The sequence below is a fragment of the Accipiter gentilis genome, chromosome 22 (assembly GCF_929443795.1).
Source record: "Accipiter gentilis chromosome 22, bAccGen1.1, whole genome shotgun sequence".
NCBI classification, from domain to species: Eukaryota; Metazoa; Chordata; class Aves; order Accipitriformes; family Accipitridae; genus Astur; species Astur gentilis.
In genome coordinates this window covers 12,401,325-12,424,271 of record NC_064901.1, presented here as the reverse complement: position 1 = coordinate 12,424,271, position 22,947 = coordinate 12,401,325, and the positions used below count along the sequence as shown (strand labels likewise).

Genomic DNA, 22,947 nt, shown 5'->3' with positions numbered 1-22,947 from the left:
GATAAGCAGCTATGAAAAGAAGGCACCTTTGTATTTTCTTGGTTCTGCTTTATGTCATAATTGCATGTTATGAAGATTAAACATCCAAAAACCTTAAGGGTTCAAATGTTAGCATGAAAAAGTTGAAGGGTTACAACTCTCCCTCACTTAAACCTTACAATGAATATTGACAAGAGGATGTCAAAGATTTCAGCAGCCCATCACATTTTCAACCTTCAGAAGACAGCTGTAAAAAAATCCACCAAAAAAAAATAATCACAAAAACCCCAAATAAACCCACCTTTCAAAGAAACTTCAAAATCCATGTTTAACAACGTGTTAAAATACTAAATAGTCTTAAAAGTTAAAATACTAAATCTTAGAAGTGCTACAGGGCGATACAGATTCCAGAAAGCTCACAGAAACTCCTTAGAAACAAGGTTTTCTAATTCACGCCACAATAATTTAAGGTTCAGTTAGTGTCAAGCACCATTATTTCTTAAGGGCTTTTCTCAGACAGATTATATGTCAAATAGATTTAACCCCAGAGATGTAACATGATCTTATAATAGTTATGACTAAATTACAAGTTTTAAAGTAGACAGCCATCAAAGTAAGGAGAACAGGCAATCATGGATTCAGGAAATGTACATTCCCCCATAGTCAGCTAATGGCAACTTTAATAGGATGTGATGGATTTTTCTCCACCAGGAGAAAATACTGCCTGTATTTCTGCTTCAACAACCCACGCCAGCTGACTAATGGAGTTATATTTTTGTCTCATATGAGGATGGTTACTTGCCCATCCTCTAGCAGTTGCAGAATGAAACATTAACAGCAGCTGTGGGGCGAACAGAAAAGCTGCTCTATTTGGTAGCCAAGATCCAAAGTACAGGCCTTTCCCCTCAAACAGTGGAGCTCATTTTCTGTCACATGGTGATGAAAAGACACAGCACAGAACAAGGCTACTTTTAGGGCTTAAAGTAGCTAACTGAAGATACTTCTAAGGAGTAATAAATCTTCATGGGGAGGAAGAGTAAAGGATTTACAGAAATTAAAAGTAGGGTTCTTGGACAGCTAAGAGCCCTTGGGAGCTTGTAAGAAGTTGTTGGAAAGAAACAATGGTGGATCAAAACAGGTTTCTTAAAACAACTCTTATCAAATACTATTAAATGTAAAAACTCTACCTTGGTGTAAAACAATCCTAATCGTAACAGACCAATCCCAAAGAAACACTTCTGCCACACTACTGAATAATCAGCATATGCCTGCAACTAGAAACATCTTTTTATGCAAGCACTTGGGCTTCAGTCCTGCAAAAATTTAAATATATCACTCTGAGTAGACCTACAGATCTCTGTGGAAGTCTGTAGAGTTTATCACACACATAAAAGCTAACACATATTTATAAGTCTTGCAGGATAATTGCTTTTGGCAGAATATAAATAACATTGCTCTAATGTGTTTCAGCATCATGGTCTCCTGCCTTGAGAACCAGGCATTCTGGTGAAGCCTGTCATTCTTCATGTAAAGAGTGGCAGCTGCATAGCCCACAGAGACATTTAAACTTCTCTTTGCATTTTCTTTAAAGTTGCAGAGTAGTGTTTGGGCATTCTTTAAAAGTAACAAGAAAGCTAACAAGTGAAGCCAATAAAAATTGCCTAGAAATGCTTTCCTACTAGTGCCATAGATACCACTGGTAGGACTGGAAGAATTCTTAGACAAACTATCTATAGCTTCCAACACTTCCAAACAGTACGTCAATTAGGCTGTGGAGTTTACTAGGTATTTTTGCAGAACTCAACACACTGGGTGACAGGGCAATAACTCAATATGAGAAGCAGTCTTAATAAAGGACTCTAATGTTCACTGTACTATACTACAATGAAAAAGCTTAAAACTGCTACAAGAAGAGCTCTCAAAGCAAGACAAGCATATGAAATAATTTTAGAAACTTAATGCCAGTAGTTTGCCTAATTGACTTTTAAATGCATACCTAAAACTAGGCCTTAGATTTCTCTCCTTGTCAGTCGTCTTTATCTTTTCAATATTGTCTTACTGGCTCTATTGCCTTTCATTTAAACTTCTAGCAAGGATAAACTTGAGCAAAGAAAGGGAACTTTGGTAACTGTCAATGCCATTGAAAATTAAAAGAATGGTGTGTATCACCTCCTGCAGTCACTACTGCTTCTGCGAGCCCCAGCTGGAACAGCAGATCTCTCTTGGCAGAAGGCCCAGCTCCAATAAGGAGAAAAGAATTAATGTATTTTGTAGACATAGGAAGCTCTTACAGCAGGTTTACTTTTGCTGTTTCATTCCCCACTCCCCCTTATTTTCATTTGATACCTTCATTTCTCTAATCCCACCTTGAAAAAATAAGACAGTTTCACTGATGGTACATCATCAAGATTTTACAACTGACAAAGTGTTGCATGGAACAAGAACAGCCCTGGTATAATTTACTTCTAAGAAATTGTCTACAAGAAGTCAAACAACACGAACAGCATTGAGGGGGAAAAAAGTAATTTAAAATACTCAGCAGCTCTCTCATACTCACATGATTTCACATTTACAGTTTGTATTGCCTTGGCCCAAATAACCAGTTAGAAATTTCTTGCATTCAGTTGGTTTCTACTAAGCCCATTTTGTTTTGTGTACAAAAATTACAAGACAGACCTACAGGTAAATGGAACAGACGGATAATTTTTTAAGTATTTACCTAACTTTTAATCAATAAATCCTTTGTCTGCACCTCAGATGTATCTAGTGTAAAGCAGTGTTCTTTAAAAAAAAAAGCAGTTTCTAAGTATTAATGAGCCTGCCCTGACTGAATGGAGACTAAAGGAAGGCGACACAGGCCATCCCCTCCTGACTTCATGAGGTCCTTGTTCAAGGCCAAAGCCCAAGAGCACCAGCACCTCCCAATCCCCTTAATCCTTCTGCTAAAACATTGCTTCAGCATCAGAAGGCAAGCAGCTGACACTGACATGACCATAAATTCAATGCATTTCCCAACAAAACTGAAGTGCTAAGTTTTTCCCTAAAACATCATGCTTACCGTTCTATCTCATCACCTTATTCACATAGTTCTTGTGAGACAAACCATTTCAAGAAAATAAATACCCATACAGTACACAACGCTCTGAAATACTCCATTTAGATACCAAGACTAATTTCACCTTCTAAAATGCAAACATGAACAGCTAACTATACCAAAAGATTAAAACTGAATAATCTGGCACAGCAATTTCAGTTTGCTCCAACTTCTGAATGCCTGAAAACACAACACTTGTATTAGGAACAGATAAGGCATCCAAAACTAAACTAAAATGAAGTCCTATGAAACAACCACATGGTAAAGTTTTCAACCAAAGAAACAAATAATATATTTCAGCTCGAACTTCCTGATGAGGAAACAGATGCATATGGAATTTAACCAAGGATATCAAGTGGAAAAGTCAGAGAAAGGATGTCGACAAGAATTTTTGCCAAATCCTTTATGGCAATTCTTATGTTTTTATGTAAAGCATTAATATCTTAAAGTAATAGCACCATTAACACCTTAAGATAATAAAACATAGTACTAAATCATTATTAATTTGTGATGCCCTTGGAACACTTTGTGCAGATATTAATTGCATCTCTGAAGATCTTCAATATGTCAGGTATCAAGTTTCTTGAACATTTTCAAAGGGAGATTTCCAGTCTCCCAGAAAGGAGAAACTGTAGCTGACCCCTCTGTAGTTTTCAAGCCATTCTGAGCCATCATCTGCCTTGTCACAAAAACTTCCCCAAATGATTTCAAACCACAGATCTGCTTTACTATTAAAAAGCAAACAAGTGAGCAGTTAAGTTCAGTGGATTTTAAATAAATCTACTCCCACTCTCCCTCATTAACTGATCTCAACTGTAAATTTGCTTTAGATGCTTTAAGAGGTGGCTATTAACTACATAGAGACAAAGTTATTTTGTGTGTCAAAATGACAGCACCAGTGCTATTTATTTAGTGAAACTGGATTTGTCAGTGTTGGTAAAATGCAGGCCATTAATGGAATTCTTTTCACTTGTATTTTAAATGGCCTGTGTACTTATGCAACTTCAGCTTATTCTGAAATACTTCACAGGTTAATAGACAGGATCTGAAAAAAAACCAAACCCCAACCCCATTCTGAAAAGTTAAGTATTTCAAATTATGTAAATAGTCTACCAAAAACCATTAAAACAAATGCACCCATAGCACTACCACTACAAAACTTCATACCATTTGGGGGAGGGGGCATTTGAAAAGAAGTTCAGATTTACATCTCTTAAAAATACCCACAGAATTATAAAGATTTGCTTGTGAGTACCCTTTTCTGCATAGTTTTACAAAGGAGCATCAACTTCCAGACCTTCAGAGCTACAGACAGATAATTTCATGCAATCCCAAACACTATCATTAATACCAAATTCAACTTAATTCCTATGGATCTTGGAACCTCATTTAGTAGCAGCCTTAACCACCAGACTGGGTAACTGCTGCTGCCAGGGTATGTATTGAAATGAATAAACCACGCACAAAACATTTTCCTTTGTTAAGGAAGTGGTATATAATGGAGCTCAAGAGACTAAAGATGAATGAACAGAAGTTTTATCATTAGAAAAAACAAATCTTAAAAAAAATGATAGACAGAAGTAACGTGTAATCCTCCCTACTTCTACTGTCAGATATTAGAGCGATTTCTGATCATGCTCCCTATGGAAGTTAAAGGCATACAAATACTACCTGGCTATTTAAACCTTGGTAAGTATCAATCTGAGTTTCTTGTGATCTACTGGAATAATGCACAAAGAAGGGGTTAGACCAAGAGAACTTCCTACTTATTGACCAGCTCTGTTATTGCCAAAGGACATATTCCAAAGTTAAACAGAGGCAATTCCTGACAAAGTTATTTGCTGAGCTGTAATAAGAACTCATTGTGGAGGAGTGCAAAAATAGTCCTTTGGAGAACACCATTTTCCAGTGTAAATAAAGACAATAGAAATTGCATCCTACTGAAAACTTGATACAACCAAACTGATTTTCTTGGTTAACGATAAAAGCTTGAACAGCAGCTTTCAACTTAATTGTTAAGACTGCATTTCTCAGGAATCAAATGTACCATTTTATTATATAGAGAAAATAAGGGAATATTTGTCTCAGCCAAGGAATAGCAGAACTGCAAAAAATCCCCTCACCAAATACACCCTAGATCATAGATATTAATGCTGTAACTGGGAAATGACAGTTATGCTTTCTCCACTGTAAAATACCTAACTATAAGTTAGACAAGAAACAAAAAATACAGAAAGCAGATCCTTTCTATTGTAGGATACTATGATTTCTGCACTATCTGATTGTAACTGCCTTGGAAACAAACTGTGAAGCAACCTCAGAAAAGCTGGCCAAAATTACTCTTGCCTTTGAAAAGTGACACTTGTTCCTTCCTTTGACATGTGAAAGTTAATTAGGATATCTCTTACTCTCCACTGAAACGATCTTTTCCTGAACCACATGGCAGAGATTCGGATCATCATGCCTTACTTAGGATGATACATTGATCAAAGCTTATTGTTTGCACTCTCCAGCTGAAAGAAGCATGAGGACCTTAAAGCTTACTTTAAGGTTTTACTTCATCCATTGAGCTTAAGTTGTGGGGAATCAAGCTCACGCGGCACAGATAGATAGCTTGATAAAAGATAGAAAAGCCAATCCTATACCTCCCAGTAGCTGCTCAGGCTTAAAAAAACCAGCTGAAGTAACAGATGAGGTAAACTTACTTCCAGTTTTTCCACAAGTCTAATCCATACATCTTTATTTTGTTCAAAAAAGAAGCTATACATATAATTGTAGTTCTACTTCAGGAAGATTTGTTCACAAACCTCAAAAAAGTTGACTTTTCTGTAGTGGAGAAGTCACTCAACATTGATTTTCAACACTTCTGTAATGTCTTCTACTTTCACTGCTGAAAGAAGGATGAACTCGTAGCCTGTGGGAAGCATTCTGTCTTTCTACAGCAAAGGAAGCACATGTTTTCATTTGGGTTATGTTTTTGTTGTCCCAGAGTGGCAAAAACCAGGCTTCTTGCTAGCATTGCTCAAGGGTAAAACCCTGGTATTAAGACCTGTAAGGGTGCTCAGCAGACCAGTCAAAATGTCTCAAAGAGACTCTAACCAGTGCCTTATTTTCCAGAGAAGCTTTTCAGGATAAGCTGTACAAGAACACTAATACAGAGAAATGCTCAGAAAAATGCTTCCTAAAATGCTAAAATGAAAACAAAACCTACAAGGATGGGTATCTCTAAAAGTCAACATACTTCAAGACACAGAAAGATATGCCACTTTCAACAGTAAAAAAACCAAAAAAACCCCAAACCACAAAAAGCAAACAAATAACAAAATAACTAACGCAAGAAAACTACAGTTTTAAAAAGGTACAGCAGAGAAGGAAAGAGAAGGGACAACCTGAAAAACTCCTCTAATTAGACAGCTAAGCTTATCAGTTTTCACCTAGTTAACCACAACTTACTTCAGAAGGAGGAGAATAAAAGGCCCCCACAGGAAATTACACTATACTAAGCTATAGCACTCTAAATTCATGTCTTGTTCTAGCTTCCTTGAATAGACCTGTTCTTCATCCAGAATTCAACTAATAGATGAAGAGCAGCTCATGTTTTCTACCTTGCTTGAGGGGAACAAATGTGGACATATTCTCCCTTTGCAGGATTTGCAGGCAGCCATAACAGAGAAATGAAAGGTAGTGAATTCCTGCACTGTCAACCCAGGGAGTTCAAAGAAAACCAGAACTGGTTTTGTATCAGTGACAAACATACAACATGCTTGCACAAGCATCTCCTTTACACTGTGCAGAGCACCCCAAGCATATGATGCAAGATACTTAAAAGCACATGATAAAACAACACTACTTCAGCTTCTCCTGAAAGCATTTCCAAAAAGTCCTCTTCATCCCCCAAACAACCTGAAAACAGAGGAGTGTCTAATCCCATAACAAGATTCCATCAGCCTGCCCGTAGCCAAGAGGCTGGGGTGGAGGTATGGTCACGGACTCAATTTTCAGTGCCCCAGGCAAATCCTTAACTGATTTCTGCAAATCCTCCATTACCTAACGCGGGGTTGTTAACATGCACGATTCTTTTCCATCACCATAGTAACAAAGCACGTACATTTTAAGGTGCATATGGGGGCTCTTCTAGAGGATGTGTCAAGTTGAATACAGCTAAGACAATATAAGATATTTTAAGCTAGACCCGTTCAGTACAAATACAGAAAGCAAGAAAGTACTGTGCTAGGTATCTTCACAGGACTGCTTAAGCAGTACTTACACATCCATTATAAAGTCTTCTGGAGGCTGAAAGAAGTAGATGATGAAGCAAGATTCTGTCAGGACATTTATGGGCCTTAATGCATAAAACCAGCTGTGCAATAACAGCCTGATTTTAGGCACTAACTTCTTCAGGAACCACAGAGCAGAACACAGTAAAAAAATCTTAAGCACAACACACTTTACCTACCAACTGCCAGAAAAAAAAAAGGTGTAAAAAAAATCTAATTAGAAAAACGTATTTACCAATTAAGAAACGACAAGCAACTGGCATTTTCCTTTCAATGAGAGTTGCAAGTACTTTGCGCTTACATGCCTGAAGTATGACACTATTCCTGTAGGATACATGAGAGACACCACAAAACCCCAGCTTAATGGTAATTCATACATTAGGTGCCTCCACAGCAAATATGCCCACACGTGTCAACAGCCTAACTCTGCAACTAGCATGCTAGATGCACATATCCCATAGTGGCATGACTTCTCATAACAGATGTCATTATCACCTTAAAAGAAACAAACCAAAAGCAAGTTCAACATAACAAATGTATTATTCCCTCAAATAACTTCTCATACAACGCTAGAGAAAGCTTCCACATTGGGGTGAGGTGAAGGGAAACCCCAACACCAAAACCCCAACTTTCAGATAAGAATTAAGAAAATAATGCTAGCAGAAAGAATATAAGAAACGGCACGCTACAAGTCTGGATAGAATTACAGCAATTACCAACATCTGAAATACTCTCATAGTTGAAATCTGAAAATTAAAGACTAAAACCAGACTAAACTGCAGAAACAAACCAACCCCTAACAAACTTGTTAGGACACTGCTTTACTTTTCAATATTAGTATTTATAGAATTGTAATGCTTAAGGTGCAATCTTCAATTATACAGCACGACCTGCACATGATCAGAAGGTGCAGTCCTCCTCTCTGGCACAGGATGAGCAGCAAATGAGACAAGGGACTGAAAAAAATAAAATGGGCATTTCCTAGTATTGAAGGGTTGAGAGCAGAACCCAGGAAATCTGATTATATTCCTGGCTCTGTCTCATTATCAAAATCATCAAAATTCATACCCCCTGGCCACATGGTTTGTATTTGCACAAACAATTTCAGTTCTCAAGTCTGACAATTCTCAAGCATTTCATTTTCAACTTTGCATTCCCTTGGCACGCTCATTATCTACCACTGGTAGCAGCAATCATAATTTCGTCTACAGTTTTTTCTTCTTAAAATCTTGCAAAATTAAAGTAAGACGCAGCAACCCCCAAATTTTTTTGCATAACAACAGTAGCACAGATCAGTACCATTTGAACTATAAGTGGAACTTTCAATGAGATAGATAATTGCTCCCTGAAGTGGGCACAAACATACCTATCCTAAGTCTACCCTACTAGGAAACTTCTAATCTATTCTTGGTCCCAAAGGGAACAAAGACCAGTGATTAGCCACAGTCACTAGTGCTTAAAAACATACAGGTTTGGTACATAAGATCAGCTACTTACATAGATTAAAAATGTATTTAAAATGTCCCATTTTAAATGTATAGGCCTCAACTCTAAATCCTGAATTGGCTTCTTCACACCTTTCAAAAACATGTTCCTGTTCAAGGCTGAAGATGAATCGGCCTCAATCACAGGCTTCATATTAAGGCATGCTGTACTGGGATCCAGAGTAAGCACACCATGCACAGAAAGAAATACCTAGGGCATAGAGTACTTCATGTCTGAGAGGCTGAAAAGTTTCTAGGAAACTACATAAAAATTCCTAAATCACAGCAGGCTCTGTACTCCCACCTTTCACTACCCTTACTTAATCCTTTCAAAAGGTTAAAGAGAGAGAAATCACTTCTGCCCTCAAGGTTTATACCACTTCACCAGAACAGGTCTGCACAATTTCTGAAAGAAAAAAATCCCAGGCAAGAAGCCTCACTGAGAGTTGTATCTTACCAGTTATGGGTTTATTTAGGGAAGGCAGGCAGTCTCAGTAACAATTTTTAATAACCCTGACACTAGTTTTCAGTAATTACTTGTTTTATTAATGAAATTCTTGATGCTTCTTGTTGCTACGCTTGTTTACTCACAGCATTAGACTTTACTGAAACTGAAATAAATGAGTTTCATTTTTGCTTTGACAAACTTCAGTTAGTGTTGCAACTCGTCAGTACAAGTCACGGAAAAAGGGTAATTGTCAACAGTTGTCAGATCATCTTGGGGAAACCCTATTTATTTGGTACTGTTTTTCTGGAGTTTCTTTTTTTTTTAGGGGGGGAAGACAACTCTTCCATAGAGTTAAATGCTGCCTGCTCTTGCAAACCATTCAAGCCAAACATCGGCTTCACAGAATTTCTTTAGGGGTTCTGAACAGGTGAGTGTTTGACTTGCTGTAGCAGAAGTATGGATTACAAAACTTCCTCAACTAACTAAAATATCACAAACAGCAATAGTCAAAATCTTCAAACACAAGAATGAATAGATCGGGGTGGGGGGAGAAGAAAAAAATAAAAATCTTTACCACCTCATTTTTAAGATGGTTTGGATGTTTCAACAGTACACATTTGGGGAATTCTTCTGTAGCACACACATGAAAAATATTTTCTTCTGAATGGAAGTTTGGTATCAGGCAGCAATGCAGAATGGAACACAGCAACTGCTGAAGTTTCTACAGCCTATTTTCCCTGTTTGAATTGAAGTATTTACTGTCATATGACAATGAGTTCTGACGAGAAAAAATGCTTGTGATCTCCTTGCATATATATGTGTATTTATCATCATTATATTGGTACTTTATTGTTATTATTATTTATTTTCCCCACCTTATTTGGAACATCGGGAATTAGGGCCTGCAACTGTGTGTAGCAAGTCAGCTATTATTTAATAAGAGCCACATTTATGAACAATTTTAGTACTCAAAGCACTTAAATGCACATTTTTTGTCCCTTGGCATATCTAAAGATTTGTCGGTGTCGTCGTCCCCCGTTTTTTTTTAATTCTTTTCGTGTCATACGTAGGAGAAAAACAGTGACTATAAAGCAGTGAATATAAAAAAATGAATATTCTTTTAACAAACTGGTATTACAGATATCAGCATGAACACTGTGTAAAAGATAAGCTTGGAAAAGTTGTGAAAACACATGCACTTAAAATGTCTGCTCACTTCCTACAAGTTAAGTGCTGTTCAATACCACCATAGTCTTAGAGACTGGTTCCTATTACAGATATTTTTAAAGTAGGAGAGATACCATGCTTACCCTGGTACCATATACCATAAAATATGTTACCATATACAATATGATACCACCTCATGTATGAGGCAAACCACAGGGAGTAGTGCCAGCCAACAGATTTTACCAGATCACAGTCTAAGCACTAGCAAAAAAAAAAAAAAATCTTCTCTTACAGAGTACAGGAAAAGTAAGCACAAGGAAAGTAAGTATTGCTATTGTCTTAAGCCTAGAAATGTATGTTAATAGAGTATACCAAAAGACCATCCAGTCACCTTCCTTCCCTCAAAAACCAAGCATCACTGAAGATTATTTCTGCTGAATACGAAGACTAGTTAGAAGACACACCTACCAGAGTATTAGAAAGTATATAAAAAAATAAATGTTGCAAATATGTTTACATCTTATTGACTTTTAATTTGGAATATTTGTACCACATTGGTCGTCAAAAATTGAATAAATACTTCACAACTGGAAGTGCTGTCAAAAAGAAGAATGTGTATTTTCAAGGGAGAGAAAGAAGGAACAATTTTTTTATTATCAGGAACCATTTAATTTTTCTTTACAACCAATTCCAGCCATTCAGTAACTGTGCAAAATGTGATAGTTAAAATTTGCTTGCTTAATTGTTGTTGCATGTGAGAACAGAGAGGAAAATGACAAAGATAGTTCCTTTTTTAATATAACCACAAAGAAACTGGGATCCTCAACAACATGGCAACTCCCAGCCATCTTTCAAATTCCTTTAAGGAAACTGCAATATGTTCCAATCGAGAAAGAAGAGTAAGAGGGAGAAAGCAGAGAGTTAAACATTAGAACACCACCATTTAAGACAACATACATTGTATGCTGTTTCATAGTTACTTTTTTTGAATCAGGGAAGTAGAAACCAAAAAAAGACAAAAGTATTTCCTTTGTCTCCTTTTTAAACTTGTGTCAATATTCTGAAAAGTATTTTTTGCTTCTCGTGTTTGTCATATCCCATTGAGTCATCACCAGTGCATATGATTTCTTCAGATGTACACAAGAATGGGTAAATAACAAACAAAAATGCCAGTGTTTAGCCTAAAATCCACCAGAAATGCCCTCAGCTTTAATCCTGTGACTTCTGATCCTGTCAAGATATATTCCTTTCAAGAAATGTCTTTACTTTCGAAACATACACTGATGCCCTCACTGCCACTTTAACACTTCAAGAACATTAAATTTTAAATGAACAAACAAGGGAAACACTCATCATTTTTTAATTCAAATATTATCACTGGCTTCAGTTATGCTGAAACATCCAGAAAGCATTTTTCTGCAATACCACAGTAATCAAGAAATGTTGCTAAGGTGAACCTTTTTTTTTTTTTTTTTTTAATATTAAAACAAACCAACCAACCCCCCCTGATTCCCAGATTATGTAACATGCAAATTCAGTTTCACCTTCAAAATAGCGTCATGTAACATAAAGCTGAAAAGACAGCAAGAAGCAGTTCATAAGACTGGAAAAGCCTCCCCAGAACTCTATAAAGAGCCACTGCCCTAAAAGAAAATATATCAGAATTACAATGATTTCATATAATCAATTGGTTCAGAGGATGCTTTCCTTAAAAAAAAAATAAAAAAAAATAATTTAAAATTCTTACTTCTTTTTACAAAGTCCTTACATTAAAGGATGAAGAATTCCAAAGTCTATATATGCCTTAGATAGCAGAAAGAAAACTAGCCTGCTGAAAAGTGTTAAAATCCTCCGAGAACTAATAAAACCAAACTAATTGGCTTTGCTTTCTACGATACAATTTCATGTTCATCTTTCAGTATTTGGGCTTGTAATACAAGGAGTTCTGAAGCACAAATGAAGTATAGACAGTATTTTCATAAATACTGAAGACATGAACATACCAAGTAAGTATTTTATTTTAAAAAATTTAGTTCAGCTTTACTGTTTCAAATCAACACTTGACGATGTTTATAACATCATAATCTAGAGGCTCTTAAGCACACAGCAGTAGTATACACTCCATGTTTCTTTAACTTATATTCTCTTGAATTATCTAGGACAATGAGTATAAGATTGCCTATATTTATGTAGCAAAACAATTAGTATATGATAGTTTGAATCTGTAAAAATACAGTATGTAAACCAACTCTGAAAATAATTCAAGCGCACAAGCATTCCCTGAGAGACCACCTGCAATACAGAGGAAAATAAACAAGCCAATAAAGCAGTGCTCCTACTTTTCAATAGCAGCAACTCAGACTCCATCTTAAGCCTGTCATCATTCATCCCTGCTGAATAGGGACTACATAACGTAACAATTTTGTTTTACCCAACACTGAAATTCAGTAGCATTTCTAGACAGCAATAAAATCTGCCACCAAAACAGGAATTTGGTACAGTGCTTGCTGACCTGCCTGCTTTGACATTATTATGTTAAGTTGCATGAACAGCAAATTGACCCGCAAGTCCACAAATCCTACTAATTCCTTCATTTAAAAACTGCTAATATTTGTGAACGCTGCGTTCATGTTGACCACACTGATTGCAAAACACCACCGAGGGGGGCTGGGGGGGGGGATAAAATTATCTGGAGGTATAGAAATACTTTCATTTAACTAATACCTAACTGACAAATACAGTAACACCATTACAAAAACAATGTAAAAATCACCAACAAAGATTCATCCGTGGCTATCAAAATTTTATAAGGCTGCCTACCATATGTTCATGACTGACAAGAAACCTAGTAGTCCTTAATGCAGCTATTTAATTAATCTCCCCCCACATCACTGAGAATTTAACATTATTAACTGAGGTCAAACTCTAGACACTGCAAATATTTATATCTTATTCCATAAAATGAAGGTTTATAAACAAAGAATAATGCTCAATTACCAGAATATTCCTGGTAGCCACAATGACACAAAATGCATTGCAAAGTACCCGTATTCGCCCTTATATGCCAAGAGATTTGTTAATGAATTCAAGGCCATTGATGTCATCAATTATACTGATAAAATTAAACACAGTGAACTTTTAATATACGATGAATTTCAATTTGTAGATCTGCCCTATTTTCACAAACAGTTTATTTGGAGCTTCAATCATATTTCCCAATCATTTAAAGTGACACACTTGTGTTATGTGCAAAATCAACCAAAGAGGAACAATGACTCTGGCCTCACCAAAAATGCTGTCAAAAAAAAAAGCAAATGAAACCAAGAAGAGAAATATTTTTCTTATTCTTCTTCTGATATTCTAATAACCAACGTTTAAAAAAAAAATCTATCCTTTGAGAAAAAAACACCATTTATGGTGCTTTGTAAGGTTATACACATTTAGCTCTAACAACACTGAATAAACTGTACGTGAGCTTTTCTTTCTCATTTTAAGTAAAGATTAGTAATCTTTCAGGCATTCTCTTAGGTTGCACTAACAACAAAGCCTCTACCGCTCCACAAATGTATAATTAAGGATCACTTAAGTGTAATTTGTTAAGATAATGAAATAGTGTATTCATGAGCAGTGAACATCACCATTTTAATGCTGGCAACCACAAAACAGTTACATCAAACCATTGTCTGCTTCAGGGATCCTTCATCACTAAGTTTCATTTGATTTTATTTTTTGAAAGATTTCAAAATTTTTAAAATCAAAGGTAATACACTGACCTCTAAACAGTTTATGCCATATTAAAAACATTTCTCTGTTATTCTGCTATTTCAGAGGTCTCTCCAGCCACGGCATAGGTTAAGGAGAAATGACGATAGCTAATCTGCCATAAAATCCTCAAAGTAAACAGCCAAAAAATGAACTGCACTGCTGGCTTCTATCAATTTAGTTGTCTTCGCTGTTACCTGTATTTTATAATAACCAACATTTGCAGATGTCTTATTAGGTATGACCGACTTCCTTTTATGCTAGGTTGATTATCTTGCAGATGTAAGACAGTATTGTTCAATAAAATTTAAATTACCCAAAATTTGTTAACATACTGTCTTGAAAACACGCTCGTAATAATGAATTTAATTTCCAGTAGTTTATTTTTGAGTCAGTATTTCTGGAGGGGAAAATATTTCAACGTTTTCTGAATAAAACTCTTCCCTGCTTAAATGTTGGGTGGTACAGCGAGAAGGTACTTCTGAACTAATGCTCCTTTACAGGAAAAGGACAAACACAAACCGTAAAAACAACTCCCCCCCCCCTGCCCCCCACCTTTACAGTAACTTCCCATGCTGGCAGCCATAACCCCTCTTTCTGCTGCCCTCTCTGATAAACCTGCCGGCCTGGCCGCCTCTCCCTTCCCATGCAGGTCTGATCTACGAGGCTGCTGAATGCAGACACTGTACTGCACTGTGAATGGACAGCCAGGTATTTTATGAATGGAGCGGATCACGTGCTCCCAGCACCTCCCCGAGCTGATATTTCCCACATAACTGTGTCAACAAGCAGCGAACAGCACATATTAATACAGCAGGTCCTGGAGACCTTCCTCCGCCAGCCGCCGGCTGCAGCCTGGTCCTTAGCACAGGAGCAGCAGCTTTGGGCGCTCAGCAGGGCAGGTTTTGCCGCAGGTCAGCGGTGATGACAGCAAATTTTTTGGTTGGTTTTTTTTTTTTTTTTTTTTTTTATGAATGGAGATTGTGGTATGCAAATGAGAGCGATTCACAAAAAAAGGAAACATGGCGGCGGCCCCGGCTGCCGGCCCCGCGGGCGCCGCAGCGGCTGCCGCCCGGCCCGGCCCGGCCCGCTCGCTCCGCGCTCAGCGCCGCGGCCGGCAGCGCGGAGCAACCCAGGCTCCGCTCCCCCGCGGGGCTCTGCCCGCCCCGCTCCTCGGGGACCGGAACGCCGTGTTTTGGGGCGCGCACGGGAAGGTGCGCAGGCTTTGCTCAGGAGAAGGCAGCGAAATGGGAAATCGGTCTTTCCTGCCGGAGGAGACCCGTCCGCACCCCGCCAGCCGGGGCTGCTCTTCACCCACCCACCGCTACCTACCCGTACAATGGGCGCAACGCTCCCTCCCCATCGCCATGGCCGCGGCCGGCGCCCGCATCATTCATAAAATCAGCCCCAGCAAATACCGACATCGCAGACGGTAACGCTAAAGCTCGGAGGCTGGAGCCATCAACCTTAAACTTCCCGGCAACAGAAAAAGTTTCGAAATACTTTATGTTTGGCTTTCAATGCCGAAAAGAAGTCGAATGTTTTCTGACAAATATTTTTCTCCTCCGACCCAAAATGTATTTCAAAGGCAGATTACATGCAGGGGGGATACAGCTAGCACACACGCACATTCTCCTCCTCTGGATTTCCTCCAAACCAGTCACATTAAAAATATTAAGAGATTCTTGAACTGGCCCCTTCCTCTCTCTCTCTCTCTCAAAAAAAAAAGTCTCAAGTGCTCATTAAAAGAAAAAAAAAAAAAAGGCTCTAGGGTAGGTTTAAGCTGTATTTACACTGACTGACTCATCCAATTAAAATTCAGGAGCAGTTTCCTGCAGGATGAAGCTCCCACACATTAGTTTCCATGTGAAATATCTACAAGTAATAGGATATTATCAGAGGTGGTACGTGCCGATACCTCTCTGGGCATTCAAACCCCATCCTCCCCCTCCAAGACACCATCGTTACCTGCACCGTTTTCTACCGGGCTTTAATTAAACCACGCTTTTCTGGCCGCTGGCTCGCAGCCCTTCTGAACCAAGCTCCTTCACAAAGAGGGAGCTTCTGGGCTTCCATGTACACGAGCAGAAATGCGCAGTACGCGGACGGGGAGGCCAGGACACGTACGTGCGCGGGCAGAGGCCCCCGCGGGGCGCGGAGCCGGGGGGGGGGTGGGGGAGAGAGACACGACGACGGACGGACGGACGGACACGGCCCCGGCGAGCCCCGGCCCCAGCCCGACCCCGGGGCGGAGGGGAGAACGGCCGCTTACTCGTTGTTAGAAGTCGCCGTCTCTTCGCTCATTTTCTCCTCACCGCGATCCGACAGGGAGACGGAGCAGCACCGACGCAGGCAGGGCGCAGCCAGAACTCACCAGAAACTTCACCATTGTTACCCCCCCGGTCCGCCGCCCCCGGCCAGGGCACGGGCAGCGCTGTGAAGTGAGGGAGAGGGAGGGGAAAGGGGGGTGGGGGGGTGGGTGGCGAGCGATCTTTATCCTGGAAACACGAAATCCCGTTGTCCGGCGCTGGAGCGTATTTCCCGTGCCTGTAGAGATGATGATGAAGGTAGCGGTGGAAACAGCGGCAACAACCACGGGTCTTCTGCTCTCGAGCTGCTCCCGGTTAAAGGGGAACAGAGTGCTGGAGACAAGGGAGGGCTCCCCGCCGCAAAAAGCTGCACCGCACCGTCCTCCCGCTGCAGCTCATCTCCCGCTGCAGCCGCCTTCGCTGCTGCTGCCCTTCTCCTCCTCCTCCTCCTCCTCCTCCTGCTGCTGCTCGGCCGCCTCCCTGCCCGCCCGCCTCCCGCGCCCAGCCGGGGCAGGCGGCGGCAGAAATTCCTCCAGACACCGGAGCGGCCACAGGCCGGGGCGGGAGAGGGGGGGGTAAGAGGGGCAGAGCGGCTCGGCTGGGCTCTCCCACCCCCTCCAAAGCGACGCCGAGCACTGCGGAGGGAGGACGAGCCGGCCCCAAGGAGAAGGCTGGTGACGGGGGGAGGGAGGCGTTTTAAACCAGCCTGGGGGTGGGAAGGGGGGGGACGGAGGAGAGAGAGGATGCGTCACGGCTGTTTGTGTGAGGAGAGGAGCGCGGAGGGAGGGGAAGAGGAGCTGCCAGGGCGAGAGACGAGCCCCCGGCCGCAGGACGAGGGGGAGAGGAGGGAGAAAGCCCACGGGGAAGTTCAGCGGCAGCGCTCCCCGCCCGGCAGCAACTCCATTAGCGGCCGCCGCCGCCGCCGCCTCGGCTCCTCACAGCCGCCGCCGCCGCCGCCGCCTCCGCCTCCTCCTCACAGGAAAACTGGGCGGAAGCGTTGACTTCAAGCTCCTTCCGCCGCCACAGCTTGATCCAAAATAACCGCGGGGGAGAGGGAGGAGGGAGAAGAGGGAAGAGCGAGGGGAAGAAAGCAATCCCCTCCACCCCGCGCCCGCCGCCGGACGGGCCCGCGCCGCCGCCCTGCGCTCGAGTTTCCTGAAAGTAGTTCCCTCCCCCCCGGCGCTGCCTCACGCGCTTCCCGAGGAGCCGCCGCCGCACACACACGCACGCACGCACGGCGCCGCCGCCGCCGCCGCGGAGGGATACGCGAGCGGCCCCGGCGTCGCCCTCCTTCCTGCTCCGGGGGCGCGGGGCAGGCGGCTCGCGGGGCGCCGCGGCAGCCGCTCCCGCCCTCGGCCCCAGCTCGGCGGGGGGCTGCGCGGGCCCCCGGGCGGGCGGCGGCGGCGGCGGCGGGAGCGGTCCGCTGGCGGAGAGGGGGGCCCGGCCCGGTCCGCTGGCGGAGAGGGGGCCTGGCCCGGCCGGGTCCGGTCCGGGGAGAGCTCTGGCGGGCGCGGCTGAGCGCCGTCGGGTCCCCGCGGGGCCGTGCCCGGGCGCCTCCGCTGCGGGCTGGGTTTCCGCCCCTTCCCTACTTCCTTCAGCCGAAGTGAACGTGACCGCGAGGTGCGCGGCAGCCCGCCTCCGGCGAGCGCGGGGGGGCTGGCGTCCCGCTCCCCGCCGCCGGTGCCGCCCGCCCGCCTCGCAGCCCGCCGTTAGCCTCCGCGTTCCGCAGAAACGCGCCGGCCGGCAGGACGGACTGGCGAGCCGAGAAGCGCGGTCACGTTCTCCTGGATCTGCTCCGCTTCAGGTGACGCCGTCCGAGGCCGGGGCGCGGAGGCGCGGCGCGGGGGTGCCCTCTCCCGTTGCGGGGGGAGCCCTCCCGCGACGGGCTCCGCGGCTCCGCAGACGCGGGAGGAGGGCGTACGGAGCGCCGGCTCGGCCTCTCCCCCCCCCTCGCTCTCTGCACGCCCGCTGCAATGGAAGCGCTTGGAGCCGCTCCAGGTAAGCGGTGAAAGCGCGAAGCAGCAGCGGCCGAACCCGAGCCCCTCTTCAGGAACTTGGGTGGTGAGCGCGCCGCTTGGTCTGAGGGAGAAGTGGGGCAGCGCTGCAAACCCCGAGGGCTCAAAACCCAGGAGTCGGACCATCGAGTGAATGAGGTTATAATAAAAGACGATGTTGCGGGCTTGTCTGCCGGCTGGAGTTTGATCCCTTCCTGCCTAGTCTTTGCACGCGTGCTTGCCAACCGATACGTCTCGCTGCCCGAGATTTAGGGAGTAAAGTACTGCGGTGCTACTGTAAGAGACGTCGCTTCCCTGGCGCACGTTCGTTATCCCCGGCTTCTCGTGTACTTCCTCACTCTTCCGCAGCAGCGGTCCAAGAGCCTTCGCTGTCAACTCTAGTCCCGTCTCAGTTTTTCCTGTAACTGCGGGATTTCTTCCCAACCCTGGTGGTGTCACAGGAGCAGCGGTGAGCTGTTCTCTCTTCCTGTTTGAAAAAGATGGGGCGAGCTCCCTTGGCGATAATAACGAGTCTGATTCCCACACTACCAGTGGTTGGCTGCTGTTCCCAAGGAAGGGAGAGACTGGAACATGGGAAATGAGGAGAAGGAGTTTTCACCTTTTCAGGGGAAGCTGGAGTGCCTCACATCATCATCATCATCATCATCATCATAGGCCAGACTACAAACTTGCAGCATCTGTTTGAATGCACAGAAGCAGGGCAGTATTGCCTTTATCGAGGGTATTTGTTAAGGAAATTCTTCCTTTTCACTTAAGGTTCAAAGTACGGTTTGTCTGTGGGTCTTAACGATGTCCAAAGATTTGTTTTTCAAGACTTTCCCTTTTTCTGTGTGACTAAAATCTATAAGAAAATGTTGCAGTGAGGAAAAAGCGTATACGGTTTCAGTCAGGTTTTTATTTTGAGGGGTGGTTAGTTAAAGCATTTTAAACGTAAATGTATTTTTATCTTACGGCAGGCAAAAAAGGGCATGTTTCGTTTCTAGATAGTTTGTGTTTGTCGCAATATCCCTATGGATCGAAATTCCATGTTTCTGTAAGAGGGTTCTACCATAAGCATAATGGAACAATTCTAGTAAACTGCTATCATGCTCTCTCTGATAAAGGGCCTATAACACGTTTCAAGCAGCACACATCTCAAACCTGCTGTAATAATGCTTGCTTCCTTGGATCTGGGAGGTTTTTGGAGGAAAATTTCCAATTGTTTTGTAAAAGCTTTTTTTTTTTCCTTCTTTTTTTCTTTCCTAAAAGAGTACACTCAAAAATGGATAAGTTATTCATGGCACAACCTCATCCAGATACTAAAAATACGTTACAAACCCATTTTTTATACAATTTTATGATTCACATGAGTCAAATTGAGTATTTGATGGGACTCCCCTCAAGTGTTTGGAAACTCAGCTGTGGGGACGTACTATTATTCTACTTAGCAATGAGAATCCTTTCAGAGAACTTCCTGTCTTGTGGCTGGCAGATGGTGTGACTTCCTGCCAATTTAGTTCTCATTTTCTTCTGGCTTCAAAGTTGAAATACTTAACGTTCTGTAAGCCACTGGTTTTATTAAGATAATTTGATTAATCTGATCCTGTACAAGAATGCTGAAGAATCAGCTCAGTTTGTCAGATGGTGGTATAGCTCTGTTCAGATGCACCTGAAGAAAAAGACATGATGATGACGACAAGAAAGAGCATTAATCTGGGGTTTTATTTTAAATTCCTTAAATACGTTTGATGTAAAAATGTTTTTTGTCACGGAGATTCAATTAAAGGAACTGTTTTGTAATATACCAGAGATCATTTCAAATAATTTCAGTCTCCCGAAGGTTTTTGTGAGTGTTTTTATTAAGAATAAAACATGTATCCAGTTGTCAACTGAAAATGAGAGACTCGTCCTGTGACCTGTGGTTGTCTGTGTGGAGGAGGTAAGGGGAGAAGGGCCCACTGGTTCTTCACCTGCGGCGGCTCTTCAGCTTCTGCAAGCAGTCTCATGCTGCAGTCTGTGTAGCAGAGGCCTTGCAAGTAGTTTCTCTCCCTCTACCTGAATACCATAAAGAGGACAGGAAATCTGCACTAGTCTGTGTCTTGATGTTGAAATCCTGTTTGTTTACCTCTGCCCAGGTTGGAAAGATCAGAGGACGCAATCCCAGAGGATCGGGTCCTTTTGCTGAGCAGCAGTTGGTTTCAGGGCCTTCCACGTTCGTTTTTTGGAGCAGAAATAAGAGATTGGGTGTTTTCAATGTAAGTGGCTTATTTCAAAAGTATGTGTGAGCCCTCCCTGTGCAAACAAGGCAGAAGCGGGCTGGGCATGGGTGACACCATTCGGAAACCTCAAACAGCCACTTCAGGTCCCAAGCACCACATGTTTTGGGGTTCTTCATATGTTCTGTGCCTCTTTGCTTTGTGGTGTTCCAGACTTTACAATTTAAATATCCTGAGTTGAAATCTGGCCTTCCTGAGTGTGACCTGGAAAAGATAACTCTAAAAAGGAAAGCTTCTAGTGCTTTTCACGAGAGCTGCTGAGGTGTACTCACTCGGTCTTTGGTGTAAATACCAGGATGACTCCCTAGCTAGAGACAAGATATGCCCAGTATGGAATGGGACAAATGTGGTCAAAACCTGTGATTTTTTTACATTGCTTTTGATGTTTTCCTACACCCAATGGCTACTTTAGTTGCACTTTACAAAAACTAACTTGCACCTCAATGCCATTGCTCTGCTGTAGCATTTTGATAGCTGTGGATCTATGAGGTGCAAATATTCTCTGGCCTTGCTTCCAGAGACCCTTTTAAATGAGAAATGGGGAGGTGATAGTTACTGCTGAGGGAAAATAAAGGCAATGGTTGTAAGTAGGAAGCCACGTAACATACAAGGAGAAATCTATGTAAGCAAAATAATAATCTGTGTTCTGAATTTCTGTATTTTTATAATTTTCAGACATGTATGCATCCCAAACTCATCAGTGTTGGTCCTTCTGTGATTAAGGCTATTCTTAAAAATGCTCAGTTAATCAGGAGTAATTATGATGGGGTGGCAGTCTGCTCTGTTACAAAACATACTTACTTGACTAAGTGCGACTAAAGCATTTCTCATATACTACTACTGAATGTAGAGCCAGTGTACATTTGGCCCAATATGCTTATTCACCATTCCTTGAAATGGTTCCATATGTGTCTGAAGGTCTCTGATGAAAGAGGTGGTCAGGAGTGGCCGTGGAGTGTAGCAGGACTCTGAGTCTGCGGCAGAAGAATTATACATAGAACATGTATTAGGGGGGTTAGGTTGCATAATTCTGGTTGGCATGGCATTCACATCTTAAAATCCATAATAGGATCAGTGGAAGTTAAGTAACACCATCCAGATTATTCAGTTGTTGCAGAACTTGTGACCAATTCTTAGTTGAGGTTTTAACTCGTAAATATGAAAGTTTTGAACTCTGCCTCCACAAAACAGAGTGATGCTTATATTCATATCCAGATGCTAATGATAAATTGACAAAAAATGGAGGTTGGATGGATGTTCTGCCATTTTGAGGAAAATTACTAGAGGTCATTTGGGAATTTCTTCTGTAATAGCCTTCATTCAGAATCCTAGTGTGAGTTAAACACTGGGTGGTCATTACACATATCTTAATAAGGATTTAGCTAAACTGAGCTGATTAAATCTATATTAGTATTTCAGCAAAGTCAGATTTTGTTAAGTTCTAACCAGGAATCTTGTTATTGCATGCAGGATAAAAAAGTTGTTTGTTCTACTTGATGCTACTGTCTCAAAAAATGTTTTCCAGCAAGATAAAAAACCGTGTTAGAGTCAAATCTGTACCAATTCCAATGTATTTGAGATGGCTCTAACTCATCAGAATATCAGAGTTTCATAAATTATTCCAGTTACTGATTTGTAAAAACCTAGTAGTATTTATACTAGATAGAAAAATGCTAGTGCTTGCTGCTACGTGTTGGAAAAATGGAGACCCAGGTGGGAGGATGGGGGGACATCTTGAGTGTTTTCAGATGTGTCAGCTGTTGCACCTTTGATGTGGCTGATGTGGCTGGCGTGCATAGCAATTGCAGCGGTGATCTGTGATATCTGTTGTTCAGTAACTTTATTCTGTCCTTTTTGAGCATGCTCACAGGATGTTTTGGGATAAGCATATGTTCATTTTTTTGTGATACCTTCCTTATATGCTTTAAGGTACGGCCAGCTGGGACAGCATTGACACTGAAAGAAGCAGCCTCACCTTCCTCCTACTCTGCTCCCTTCCCTAACTTGCACCTTAGGTGGCCCAAATATTTGTGTGTTGAGCAATGAACTGCACTGGGAAATTCACCCAGATTGAAACTAGTGTGGGAAATAAAAACTGAGTAGTCTTTCAGTATTACCAGTTAACCATGCAACTAGATAAACACCCATGCTTGCCCG

The 22,947-nt window shown here is 42.1% G+C and overlaps 1 protein-coding gene across 3 annotated transcripts in view; it reads right to left on the bottom strand.

The window, feature by feature from the left end:
* Window positions 1–17,635, bottom strand: part of SPRED1 (sprouty related EVH1 domain containing 1) — a 63,924-nt gene extending 46,289 nt beyond the window's left edge. The window contains exon 1 of one of the 3 annotated variants that reach the window (XM_049825938.1): window positions 16,484–17,635. In XM_049825938.1, coding sequence (XP_049681895.1) covers window positions 16,484–16,515 — 32 coding nt within the window. In that variant the 5' untranslated portion in view covers window positions 16,516–17,635. Of the gene's footprint in view, window positions 1–5,880; window positions 5,976–16,483 lie in introns of those variants that run through there. The other 2 variants (XM_049825940.1, XM_049825936.1) reach the window with 2 other exon arrangements.
* Window positions 17,636–22,947: the final 5,312 nt, after the last annotated feature.